Source organism: Filicampus tigris, chromosome 7 (genome assembly GCF_054856515.1).
Source record: "Filicampus tigris isolate MCC_2025a chromosome 7, RoL_Ftig_1.0, whole genome shotgun sequence".
Lineage (NCBI taxonomy): Eukaryota > Metazoa > Chordata > Actinopteri > Syngnathiformes > Syngnathidae > Filicampus > Filicampus tigris.
The window spans coordinates 2,067,146-2,080,863 of record NC_141223.1 but is presented as its reverse complement, the minus strand read 5'-3'; the positions used below and the strand labels follow the sequence as shown (position 1 = coordinate 2,080,863).

At 43.8% G+C, this 13,718-nt stretch overlaps 1 protein-coding gene across 7 annotated transcripts in view; it reads left to right on the top strand.

Annotated features, from left to right (window-relative positions):
• Positions 1-13,718, top strand: part of sptbn4b (spectrin, beta, non-erythrocytic 4b) — a 54,147-nt gene that overhangs the window by 13,376 nt on the left and 27,053 nt on the right. For all 7 annotated transcript variants that reach the window (XM_086035704.1, XM_086035706.1, XM_086035707.1 and 4 more), the window contains 19 exons: positions 2,209-2,300; positions 2,424-2,504; positions 3,194-3,309; positions 3,382-3,494; positions 3,568-3,755; positions 4,543-4,660; positions 4,733-4,891; positions 5,678-5,980; positions 6,599-6,749; positions 6,840-6,976; positions 7,045-7,194; positions 8,228-8,596; positions 9,712-9,926; positions 10,165-10,302; positions 10,607-10,847; positions 11,240-11,398; positions 11,519-11,649; positions 12,353-12,578; positions 12,657-12,859. In XM_086035704.1, the coding sequence (XP_085891830.1) occupies positions 2,209-2,300; positions 2,424-2,504; positions 3,194-3,309; positions 3,382-3,494; positions 3,568-3,755; positions 4,543-4,660; positions 4,733-4,891; positions 5,678-5,980; positions 6,599-6,749; positions 6,840-6,976; positions 7,045-7,194; positions 8,228-8,596; positions 9,712-9,926; positions 10,165-10,302; positions 10,607-10,847; positions 11,240-11,398; positions 11,519-11,649; positions 12,353-12,578; positions 12,657-12,859 (3,290 nt within the window). The remainder of the gene's footprint in view (positions 1-2,208; positions 2,301-2,423; positions 2,505-3,193; positions 3,310-3,381; positions 3,495-3,567; positions 3,756-4,542; positions 4,661-4,732; positions 4,892-5,677; positions 5,981-6,598; positions 6,750-6,839; positions 6,977-7,044; positions 7,195-8,227; positions 8,597-9,711; positions 9,927-10,164; positions 10,303-10,606; positions 10,848-11,239; positions 11,399-11,518; positions 11,650-12,352; positions 12,579-12,656; positions 12,860-13,718) is intronic.

The window sequence follows — 13,718 nt, the reverse complement described above, 5'->3', positions numbered from 1 at the left end:
ACGACCCTTATGAGTATATGCGGTTCGGATAAATGAATGGCTGGATGGAAAGACTAAAATGTTAATATGCATACATGCTAAGAGCTAGTGTGCTAACATGCTTACAAGCTAACAGCTAGTATGCTAAGTAACATCTAGCAACCTGAGAATATTTTGTAATACAACTCAAATGCAAACAATGCTAATGCAATATGCTAACATTTTCCAACCTCTATGGACCAATCATAGGGTAAATGCTAAAGGCTAGTATGGTAACAGCTGGTATGCTAACATCTAGCAATCTGTGAAATATCTTGTAATACTATAAAGTGTAATAATATTTTGTTGGGCATAGTTGCTAAAACTATTTTGAATATAAGAGGAGTTTAACTGTTAGTATTGTTAGAGTTAACTGCGGCTTTAGATAAAGCGCAGTTAAATAAACAGCAGACATTGGATGCACTTTGATTTTTATGTTGAGCTTTGATCTATGACCACCGCTGCTGTGGAGGATTTAGTGGTATCCTCCCCCAAGAAAAGCACAGATGCGCAGATACACAACCCCCTCAGCCCCAATGTAATAATAGTGACTGACCATGTGGAGCCCCCAGGCTGAGCTGCATTTAGGGCCTCAATACTGCCACCAAAACTGCCAAAATGAATATAATGAGCTGGCCTTGTAGCCACCCAATCAACTGCTTATTTTATGAATGTCACTCACAGCTGCAGGGGTCATTCCAGGCCTCACACAATGGAAAGAGTCATACACACACACACACACACACACACACACACACACACACACACACACACACACACGGTATTTGATACAGGATGATCCAGGGTGGTCTCGTGCTTCTCTGTTTATTATCAGTCACACTGTGCACATAACAGTAAAATGCTTATATGGCATCATCCAGACCCTCGCGTGGCATCTCGCCGTCTCAGGGGATTCCCTATTGTCATGTGAGGTCAACAATGTGAACATTTATGAGCCACATGGACCGTGTGTCTATACTTTATTATCTCATTATTCAAATGATCAATCCTACATGCTAATCTGTATATGTAGTAGCCATAGGGCCAACACTATGGTATCTATTTGTTTGTGTTTATTTCAAACATGTGACTAGAACCACCGTTGAATCAGTGATCAACATAGATTAAATGGATGTAAATTAAAATTTGAATAAAGGGGAAAAATTATATACAATGAAATAAAATAAATGTCAACAAGTGAATACACAGTTGAACTGTTCCATGTACCGCAATTAAAAACAATGCAATAAATAACACATCAAACATCAAATAAATAACATTGTATTTACATTTAAAACACATTTGAAATATCGTATATATTACACACACATTGCAAAGTTCTTATTTAGGAAAGAAAAACAATCCTTCATGTTCCTTCAGAGGTAGCATATAAAAAGTTATTTTTTAAATTGCTATTAATAGTGATAGTGTAGTAAAAGGGTAGTAGTAGAAGTAGTAGTACTTCTACCATAAATAGAATGTGCGGTGTATGAATCTACACAAAACTACTCATTTACCGTAGTATCCAAAACTATCCAAAATACTGTATAATAGTATTACATATTCAGGTTCAGAAAAAAATATATGCTGTACTGTATATGTTAACTACATACATCACATACAGAAGCATAAAGTGATCCATACATGTAAACTTTACCACATATTTCCTCATACATGTCGTTCTTTCATCAAGAAAGTCAAGTAGGTAGGAGTTTTGTGGGTTTCTTATAAGGAACAATTCCTTCTCGCACTTCTTGTTTCCGCCTTTCCTCTTTGTGCCGAATGCAGAGAGGTTTGGCAGTACTCTGATGAAGAAGACAAGGGAGATTAAGAAGAAAATGACAAGGAGGAGGAGGAGGAGGAGGAGGGAGTAACTGGAAAATGTATTTATAGAAGTGCACTTCCAATCATGTCAAGTGTTTAAAGTCAAGATGACACAAAGGAGTCGACTGAGGTTGTTATTTGGACTCTCACCATAACCTTGGATAATTAGCCACATGCTGCTTCACCCAGGCAGCATAATTTGACCACATAAGAAATAATGGAAAATATAATACAATGTGCAGCATGAGAAAAATGAAATAGTGTGCACATTATAAAAAGGGAACATGTTTGGGAAAATTGGCTTTTTTAATGACTTGTCTGCCAATAATTGTAGTTGTCAATCGTCATTGTTGTGTGTTTGCACAGATCCAGGTGATCAAGATTGCCACAGCTGACAACAGAGAGACACGCTCGGCGAAGGACGCTCTATTGCTCTGGTGCCAGATGAAGACTGCCGGGTGAGGGTCCACATCGCAGGAAACACACTTAGAATGTTTTATTTATATACAGTATATGTATATATACATATATCTTTTATATATATCTATATCTTTTTTTTTTCTTTTTTTTTTCCTTTTTAGGTACCCTGAGGTGAACATCCAGAACTTCACCAGCTGCTGGAAGGATGGCCTGGCCTTCAACGCTCTCATACACAGACACAGGTTGACATGATTTTTTTTTTTTTTTTTCACTTTACTAAGTGTACTTTTTGCACTGTGCATGAGCTAGACATGTACAATATAAAAAGAGCCGCCAAACAAAAAAGAGCCACCAAAAATGTAGTCCCCTTAAAAACCTGATACAACAAATATATATTTTTCTTTTTTAAAGCAAAAGAAAATTAAGTAAAAAGCTATCCGTCCATCCATTTTCCAAACTTGATTTATTTTGTATTTGTTCTAAATAAATATTTTTTAAATAACACTGTAAATAATACAACACGTTTACACTAATAATACATATTTAAAAAAAACAATACATGTATTCAGTGTAAAAATATATATAAAATAGAAAAAAGAAAATGAAATTTGTGAATTTTATTTGTTATTTTTTAGTATATAAATATATAGACTTTTTGCTAGTAGATGCCGCAATGTTGTATGTGTCCATGTTTACGTTATAGGCCACTTAGTTTGACCACCCACTTTGCCTCTTCATTCATTCTTTCTCCATAATAGCCTTTTTATTTTTGTTTTAAACTCCTCTTTCACTTTCCATAATAGACGGCTCGCATTATCTCCGATAGAGTGAATTCCATTTGTGGGAATACATTGCACCCAGATAGGGGTGCAGGTGTAATGGTCTTTTTAAAAGTGAGGCGTGTCTGAAGTGTCCTACTTCCTTACTGCAGGCCGGATCTGATTGAGTTTAACAAGTTGACCCGGTCCAACGCCACTCACAACCTGCAGCAGGCCTTCAACGTCGCCGAGCAGAACCTGGGCCTCACCAAGTTGCTGGACCCCGAGGGTGAGAACTGGACCTCACTCTTGTCACTCATTCACATATAAGTGTTCTTTAAATAATTTCTTCATGTGGCAGATGTGAACACGGAGAACCCAGATGAAAAGTCCATCATCACCTACGTGGTCTCCTACTACCACTACTTCTCCAAGATGAAAGCTCTTATAGTGGAGGGCAAGAGAGTTGGCAAGGTAACAAGTGGTTCAGACCCCTCGCCCCCTCTTCCAGTCATGTTTTGATTCAACCGGTTATAATGCGCGTCAGGTCCTGGACAACTGCATCGAGGCCGAGAAGCTGGTGGGCCGGTATGAGACGCTGGCGTCGGACCTGCTAGACTGGATCGAGAAGACCATTGCCGTCATTGGCAACCAGAAGTTTGCCAACTCGCTGACCGGCGTTCAGCAGCAGCTGCAGGCCTTCACCACCTACTGCACCGTCGAGAAACCCATCAAGTGAGTTGAATGACTTCTTTGTCCACAATGTACTTCTTTAAAGGAGACACGTTATGTCAAAAGTGACTAGTGCTAGTGAAAGTTTAGACGGCTACTATTTTTTTCACCCCCCCCGGACAAAAGGCGAATGACTTTGTAAGATTCCCAGCTCTGCGAACAGCGTGATGTGTTTGCAAGTTCCCGACATTGTGAAAGTAACCTGAATGCACCATGTTAGTTGCGCAGCAAGCATGTGACTTTATGTGATTCTGCCCTCCTTTGCTTCCTTTAAGCTGTTTAATGACACACCGAGTTGGAGTTTGTTGTCAAATGTGACTCACAACAAAAGCAACTATACACATTTTAGATTTAAATACAAGAAATGCTTCGTTTAAAAGACATCCTCAGAGCTAATGCTAAATTCAATGTTAAATCCCATTGACATGCCAACGAGAAATTAGCATCGAAACCCGGAGTGATATTCCTTCAAATAATGAACCCGAGGTCCCAAGTTAGCCCAGTGAATCCCAAGACATATGAAAATAAAAACAGAACAACACAGTAAGATAAAACTTCAATCACGTTTTTTCTGGCTGACTCGACTATGTAATAATTTGACTTGATTTAAACCTGAATTTGGATTTGATTTGAATCTCCAATGCTATGTAAAGGCAATGGCATTAGCCGCAGCAGCTGTATAGCTGTCTGACTTTGACACAGTAGTAAACACCTCCGGTGGTTCTCCGAAAACCTGTCTCATAGGATCAAAAATGACGTCACATGTCAAGATAACTTTTCCTAACTGCAGGTTCCAGGAAAAAGGGAACCTAGAGGTCCTTCTCTTCACCATCCAAAGCAAACTAAGAGCTAACAACCAGAAAGCCTACATGCCTCATGAGGGAAAGCTCATCTCCGACATCAACAAGGTGGTCTAAACAGATATTCTTTTCTACTTTTTAAGCACATTTACCAGTTAGCCTCACGCCGTCTCTTTCCAGGCGTGGGCGCGGCTGGAGAAGGCGGAGCACGAGAGGGGCGTGGCCCTGCGCAAGGAGCTGATTCGCCAGGAGAAGCTGGAGCTGCTGGCTCAGCGCTTTGACCACAAGACCACCATGAGACAAGCGTGGCTCAACGAGAACCAGAGGCTCGTGTCACAGGTACTGTGAAGAACAACACCCAAGCGTCCGAGGCTTCTTCATGTCACAGAATGACGTGGTAGCGTTGGAAAGCTCACCCCTGATAATGTGGGTCTAGAAGTTCCAAGAAGATTCATCCCTGTATGACTTTGCATTAAAAAGTTATTTCCAACTGTAATCGTCCGTGAATAGCTGAAACAGCTGAAAATCTTGGCTGGGAGGCTTCCCTATGTCATAGAAGAAAGCTCACTCGTAAAAATGTCAAGGTAGCAGTGAGATTCATCCCTGTATGACTTTCAGTTCAAAAGTAATTTCCATCCGTAACGATCCGTGGAAGGCCGAAACAGGTTGGATACTTTCCGAAATCCGAGAAGGACGCGGGCGATACCGGCGTTCACGCTCATCTCTACAAATATAAACGTCGAAGTCAGATTCAGTCCTGCATGATTTCAGACCGTCTGCCCGATTTGCTGATGGGGCTTTTTTGGGTTGGTTGGGGTGGGGTGGGGGGATGGACCGACGGACCACTGACGAATTGACCAACTGACGATTAGAATTCGGTTCGGCAGGAAAAATGACGGACTGATGAATGACAGACGGGTTTGCCCAGCCATTGATGGATGACGAATAACACACCAGCAAAATTTAGTAAAATGCCCAGCTCTGGTCATCGGCAACTCTAACAACCAAAAAACACACTCAATCCCAAACTTGCATATTTTCCTACATCCCAGAAGGAGGTGTGTATTTGGGCTAGAAGTTCAACAGGTCCAAAATGATCCTCAAGATGTTCTCCGTGCCTTCCAGGACAACTTTGGCTACGATCTCCCTGCGGTCGAGGCGGCCATGAAGAAGCACGAGGCCATCGAGGCGGATATTGCCTCGTACGAGGAGCGAATTAGCGTGGTGGTGGAGCTGGCCGCCGAGATGGAGGTGGAGAGCTACTACGACATCCGCCGCATCTTGGCCCGCAAGGAGAACATCCTGGGGCAGTGGAGTCTGCTGAAGGAACTGGTGGCGGGCAGGCGGACCCGGCTGGAGAAGAACCTGGCCCTGCAGAAGACCTTCCAGGACATGGTCTACATGATCGACTGGATGGAGGACACACAGGTAGCCGCTTTTCGAACGGGATTGGCCAAACGTTTGCGCTTAGGGGGCCACGTTTGACTTGGACACATGGTCCATCGGTCATTTGTAGAGGAGGTATAAAAAAAAAAAGTAGGAAATACTGATGATATACAAATTAAATCATACAATTATAATTGGTCATTTGTAAACTTGTCGTCAAGTCATGTTTATTTTGCTCATATTCACAAAAAGAGTCTCAAAGGGCTTCACATGCCCACATTGACAATGAATAGCAACATCCTCAGATCTTAAACCGCAAGCAGGCAAGGAAAAAACTTGAAATAGGACCGCAAATTTATTCAACAGCCGGGATAAGCTGCAGTGCGGAGAATGTTTTAAATGAAAATGAATTTGCCAAGTATTTAATAAAAAAATCTTAAATGTGTTTGTTAACTAGTTTTTTTTTTTTTTTTTAATGTTATTTTGTATACAAATATGGTATTGCTGTATTATGTATTTCACCAATTTAATGACATAAATTAATTAAAAAAAAAAAAGAACTTTACAAAATTTCAAAAACAACATTTTAATCAACCGGTTTTGGGGAAAAACACTTTCAAATCCCTCCATCCACCGACCTCGTTGCCATTTCCCTCGTAGGCCCAGCTGCTGTCCAAGGACTTTGGGAAGCATCTTCTGGAGGTGGACGACCTGCTGCAGAAGCACAGCCTGCAGGAGGCCGACATCGGGGTGCAGGCCGAGAGGGTGGAGACGCTCAATGCTGCTGCGCTCAAATTCACCACCATCGAGGGTACGCCTACACTAATTCACCCACATAAAGCCGGGATCCCGCGTCCTAGCGGGCGACGTGATTGACTGCATCGTTGTTGTCTTCTCCAAGGTTACCAGCCGTGCGACCCGCAGGTGATCTGTAACCGGGTCAATCACGTCTCGTCCTGCCTAGAGGAGCTCAAGGAGTTGGCGGCCAAGCGGCGCGCCGAGCTGGAGGAGTCCAGGCAGCTGTGGGCCTTCCTCCAGGTCTGAGATGGAGACTCAACTTCGATGCTCAAATGCTAACGTGCTAACGGGCGTCTTCCTCCAAACAGGAACTGGAGGAGTCTGAGGCGTGGATCCGTGAAAAGAGCTCCATCCTGGGGGCTCAGGGCTACGGGAAAGACCTCAGCAGCGTGCTCAAGTTACTCCAGAAACACAAAACCCTCGCCGGAGAGCTGATGGCACACCGAGCCCTGCTGGAGGTGTGTGTTTCCTTGTCTGCGTGTGCGTGCCTTTCGTGCGTTTCGTGTGTTTTTGTCCCATTACCTCTGTCAAGCAGAAATGGAGTAAGGAGAGAGGCTTTCAAATGTGAAGCCCTGACCTGAGCCTGGCTGGAAACACTAAATTGATGCCCCTAACCAAGCTGTTGAAACGTTAACCCAGGATTGAAACCCTAATTTGATACCCCACTCATTGTTTGAAATCCTTACTTCAACCCTAACCCGAGATTGAAACCCTAACCTTGTTTTGAAACCCTCATTTAAAACCCAGACTCCAAGCTCGAAACCCTAACCCAGGCTTCAAGGCCAAATTTGACATTCTTAACCCAAGCTTGAAAACTTAACCCAGGCTCGAAGCCCCGATTTGAAACCCTAACCCAGGTTTGAAACCCCAATTGGAAATCCTAACACAGTCTGCAAACTCTAGATTGAAATTCTGACCCTGTTTTGACTGACTTGTCGTTAATCTAACGCTAACCTAAGGCTTGAAGCCCAAATTTGAAACCCTACCCAGGCTTGATCCCCAATTGGAAATTCAAACCCAGTCTTCAAACTCTAGATTGAAATTTTTACCTTGTTTTGACTGACTGATGTTAATTTAACACTAAATCAATCTTGAAACCGTAACCCTTGTTTGAAACACTAAATCATTGCAGCAACGTTTAGGTACTGGGTTCTCATAAAGGCTGCTCAGCCACCGATACAAAAAAAAAAATCTGACATCAAGTAAGTCCTCCTCTGCTGTGGGTGGCGCTATTCTGCAGCAGTCTGACACATCGCCGAATCATTATCTGCGCCAGAGAGAGGTTTTGTTCACAATTTGTTGTCATTGTGCAAAATGAAATATTATATATTCAAAGGTACTCGAGGTATCAGTACTTTGTATTGGTGAGTGCTCAAAGAGTGAATACTCGTACAGGTATTGGTTTGAAAAAAAGTAACGTACACCATCCCTGCTCCCCATGGAGCCCGAACTCAACGACGAGTCCGTGTGATATTGTGGTAACGTCTCCAGACGACCATCCAGCGCGGTCAGCAGATCCTGACCGAGAAGAGCTTGGGCACGGCAGGCATCCACGAGCGCATCCTGGACGCGACTGACGAGTGGACGCGGCTGGAGGAGCAGGCGGCGCAGCGCCTCGCCCACCTCCAGGAGGCGCTCAACTTCTTCCAGTTCTCGACCGAGACGGACGACCTGGTGGTGTGGCTGCAGGACTCGTACCGCCTGGTGTCCAGCGAGGACTTCGGCCACGACGAATACTCCACGTGCTCGCTGCTCAAGAAGCACCGCGGCGTCAGCGAGGACATCGACAAGCATCGGCTGCATGTGGTGGCGCTGCGCAAACACCAGGCGGTGCTGCCGCTGCGCTACAGAGAACAAGAGGTAGCTGGTGTTTTTGCACTTGTTGCCCACAGCGGGTGCCATCTGTTTAAGGGAGCCAACGCGTAATTTAGCGCCTTCTATTTTTGATCTTGGAAAATTTGTCCCATACAATAAAAACAATGTTATTCGCGGGAGTTGCAGACCACTAGCTTTAGCTTCGAACATTATCCTAAACATTAGCTTGCAATGTTAGTACTACTATTTACTTTACTTTCCATCTTTGTGTATTTCAGAAAAAAAGGCATACATTAACAAGGGCTGAACGATTATGAAAAATAATCGCAATTTTTTTTCCCCTCAATGTTGTGATTGCGATTTATTAAGCGATTCTTTTTTCCACGGTTCTCTTCCCACGTGTTTTTTTTATGAAACACAGGCAGTAAAATAATCTGTATTACAATGAACAATGTCAGATTGATTATATTTTAATGTTTTGGTTTTATAGCAAATGAAGCATGCAGTGATATCTACTTAGAGTTGATTAATTTACGAAGCACTGTGACTTACTGTGTTTCAAGCTTTGACTACGACAACTTCAGAAAATTCTACTAAAAAAGTGTGTCGTAAACATGAGTACTGTATTTTCCGGACTACACGTCGCTCCGGAGTACAAGTCGCACCAGCCATAAAATGCATAATACAGAAGAAAAAAACATATATAAGTCGCACTGGAGTATAAGTCGTTATGACTGAATCCATATCAACGTATGATCATTTTATAGTATCACATATACACAAAAAATTGATGGATAGCTACTTTTGAAATCAGAAGCCAGTAAATAGTTTGTTGTACTATTTTTCATTGGATTTTAAAGGAGGGATTGGTTACAAATGCTTTCAATATCTCATATGTTTTGTTAACAGTGAAGACAATTTGAAAAAAAAAAAACGTCAAGTCAACACACATCTTTTGCCTTCGCGCGCCACATAAAATGATGCCGTGGGCCGGATCTGGCCCCGGGACCTTGAGTTTGACACCAATCGCGATATTGATTTCAATTTGATTAATTGTTCAGCCCTAACATGAAATAAAGATGTATGGAAATGGGAGAATCAGTGAGGGTTTAGTGTAATTGTTTCATATGTTGACAGCTTTTCCGTGCGTTTTTTTGTAGGAGGTGCAAGTTCGGATGGTGGAGGTGGAGCAACTGTACACGGAGGTGGTGGAGGTGGGCGTCCTCCGCCAGCAGTGGCTCCACGACGCCCTGGCCGTCTACCGCATGTTCAGCGAAGTCAACGCCTGCGAGCTATGGATAGACGAAAAGGAGCAGTGGCTCGACAAGATGGAGATCCCCGAGAAGCTGGAGGATGTGGAGGTGGTGGCGCACAGGTAGGGCACTGCCGCAAAGACCGGGAACGTCTCTTTTATTTCTTACCTATGTTTGGCTGCTTGCTCATGAATTGAGCTTATCTTGACCTTTTTGGAGTGGCGACAAAAAAGTGGCAAAATGAAAAAAATAACAGAAAACAATAGCAGAACAAAATGATCCATAAAAGTGATATCATTACATAGGAACTGTAAAGTGTAACGTTAAATTGGACATTCACCTTTTTTTTTTTGGTCGCAGGTTCGAGTCCCTGGACCAGGAGATGAACAGCCTGATGGGGAGGATCTTGGATGTCAACCAGATAGTCCAGCAGCTTCTGGATGGTGGACACCCGTCCTCGGCGGAGGTCCGAGGCTGTCAGGACCACCTCAATTCCAGGTAGTGACACAAAATGAAGTTCCGGCAAAAGTTGGGGGAAATGAGGAGCACGATGGAAAGCACGATGCGGAACCTCTTGAGGAGGCTAGTGATGAGGGGTGTGATGATGGTTCGCAGTTGAGGACCTTGGATGTGATGGCCACGGGAGCAAAAGCAAGGTGGGATTCATATATTGGAGATGAGGAGAGAAATTTTGAGTGAGATGGAAATGAGGGTGGGGAGAGGGTATAGTGGTGGCCACATACACACACACACACACACACACACACTATATGATCTCTTTAACATGTTGGTTCCTTGGCAGGTGGAACAGCATCGTGGGTCTGGTGGAGCAGAAGAAGGATCAGCTGGACAGCATGCAGCGTCTTCAGAATTACCTGCTGGAGTGTAGCGAGATCAAATCTCAGATCCAGGAGAAGCGCAAAGCCATCGACGCTACGCAGTACGCCGGCAGCGATCTGGGCGGCGTGCTGGCTCTGCAGCGACGCCTCTCCACCATGGAGGGGGCGCTGTCTGTGCTGGAGCCCAAGCTGATGCACCTGCAGGTGAGGCACGACGGGGGGCAGTTCAAATTCTTTTGTTCAGTGCACTTATAATGGGTGTCAATTATACATGCATTTTTGTTATTCCCAAGTTGGCCTGGTCTATCCCCCACAAATAGTGGGAGTCTTTCGTATTTCGGAAAACAATCGCTGCATATTTTCCAAAAGTTGTACAGTACATTTCCGATAAAGTCTTATCTTTAGAAAAAAAGAGTTGCACTGTATACTCAATACAAATCATTGATATCTACCAAAGTTTTATATTTTAAAAAACGTTGCATATTGACACAAAAGTTGTATATTTCCAAAAGGCACCATACTTTGGGTATTGAGGGAGAAAAAAGGCAGGAATGTCTCAGAAACTAAAGCCCTGGCTTTGTTTTTTACTGATGCAGGAGGAAGCGGAGCACCTGGCCACCGCCCACGCTGGCCGGGCCACGGAGGTCCTGCTTCCCTTCGACGGCATCAGCGTGGAGTGGGAAGAGCTGAAACGCACCCTGCAAGGCTGCGAGGACTCGCTTATGGTGGCCAGCAGACTGCAGTGCTTCATCCAGGTCAGCGGGTGGCGCTCATGCCAGTTAACTGCACCACAAAATCCCCAAATAGCCAACGACATACTTGGTCTGGTATATCTGCGAAAACAAACGATTTCTCCTGTTACCGCATGCCATCAGGACCTGGACTTGTTTCTGACCTGGCTGGTCCAAACGCAGACGTCCGCCGCCTCGGACCAGCTGCCCAATGACTTGGAGGAAGCCGAGAAACTCATCAACAAACACGCTGCACTCAAGGAGGAAATTGGACGGTGCGTACCTTACCTTTCCGTACCTCCTTTCTTCACAAAAAGTTGAACTCAAATGCTCTCTATTCAAGGTCTTTTGTTCACAAAAAGGTTGATACAAACGCATCATAATCAAAATCCTTTGTTCACAAAGAATTGAAGTCAAATGCAACACAATCAGCCATTTGATCACAAATGGTTGGACACAAATTAACCACAAAGAAAAATGCTCTCTATTCAAGGTCTTTTGTTCACAAAAAGGTTGACACAAACGCATCATAATCAAAATCCTTTGTTCACAAAGAATTGAAGTCAAATGCAACAAAATCAGCCATTTGATCACAAATGGCTTGACACAAATGAACCACACTCAAAGTTCTTTGCTCACAAAGTTGGACTCAGATTCATCACGCAGTACGTCATTTGTTTACAAAAAGTTGACCTCAAACACACCACAATAAAAAACAAAATAATAAAATCCACCACTGTCCAATTTCTTTGTTCACAACAAATGACTCGGATACTTTGTTGAAAACCATTTGAAAACAAAGTTGTGATGCGAAGCTGCTGTGACAAGCTGCTGTTCTCATACATCGCCCAAACATTGGAAGGCCGCTACGTTCTCTGCCTCCCCCCTATTCTGAATCTATGCTGCGCACTAGTCGCAGAAGCTCCCAAATCCAAGTCCTTTGTTAAAAAAAAAGTTGACTTGAGTTGTCCTCCGCAGGTACGAGGAGGACTACGAGCGTCTGCAGGCCATGAACGAGCTGCTGGAGTCGGAGGAGGCGCCTCTTCCGCAGGCCGCCCTGCAGCAGTGGCTGCACAAGCTGGACGTGGGCTGGAACAAGCTGCTGGAAATGTGGGAGAGCCGGCGGGACGTCCTGGTGCAGGCGCACATATTCCACCTGTTCCTGCGCGACGTCAAACAGGCAGAGTCCTTCATCAACAACCAGGTGAGGAAGGCCAAGGGTCCAATCGACTAGTCGGCCAGTCCATGTTGGCAAAAAGCATTTGGCGTGTGTGACTTGCAGGAGTCGGCGCTGGCCCACGTGGAGCTTCCCACCACGGTGGAGACGGTGGAGGCTGCGGTGAAGAAGCACAAAGACTTCACCACCACCATGGAGCTCAACCTGCACCGCATCAAGGCCGTCATCGAGGCCGGCGAGAGCCTCATCAGCCAGAACAACATCTACTCGGAGCGCATACGACAGCGCGTGGACACGCTTGCCAACAGGTACGCAACCTTAATATCGTTTTGATTGATTATGTCAAAAGACAATTCTGACCGTCGATTAATCGGCCCCGTTCATTTAAAAAAATCGAGCTATGTCAAAAGGAAATTCTGATCATCGATTAATAGACCGATTAGCTTAAAAAAAATCTTGCGAACAAAGTCACTTCTTTTTTGCCTGCTTAACGCTTCAAACAATACAGATATGAAGTACAGGCAGAACATTTGTCTGTTTTACGATACGTTGTCCTTTTGTATTTGTTTGAAGGGGAAATTAACCCCGACATTTTTGTGGAATATGAGCTAAGTAGTTTAAACCAGCCATGTATGTTCATCTCAACAGGTGGCCATTGTGCTACTTTCTGTCGACTGAAAATGACATCATAGTTGCTCAGGTAACGACCAATCGTGGCTCAGCTTCAGAAAACTGGTAAGCCGTGATTGGTCGTTACCCGGGCAACCATGATGTCATTTTCAGTCGACAGAAGTGACCCCCCGTGAGATGGACAAAAACGGGTGGATTTGACTGCTTAGTTTATAATCCACAAACGCAATATTAATCAGAATGCCATGGGCCTGCGGAGAATATATTCTTGTTAAGAACATTTTTGGCTTGACTTCCCTCTTTAACTTTACAACAGACAGATAAAGCAGTAAAAATTTCCCACCTATTTTGTGGCGGTGTTTGAACGTCATTATGTTGTAGTGTGTTAATGTGTACAAAAATAAATACATACAAATAACCGTAATTTTTTTTTTTTTTTTAAGATTTTTCTTTTTTTTTTTTTTCAGACTAATATGAGTGCAGCTGTCATATTGCTATTCAGCCACTATACAACACAAAGTATTAGCAGCCGGAACA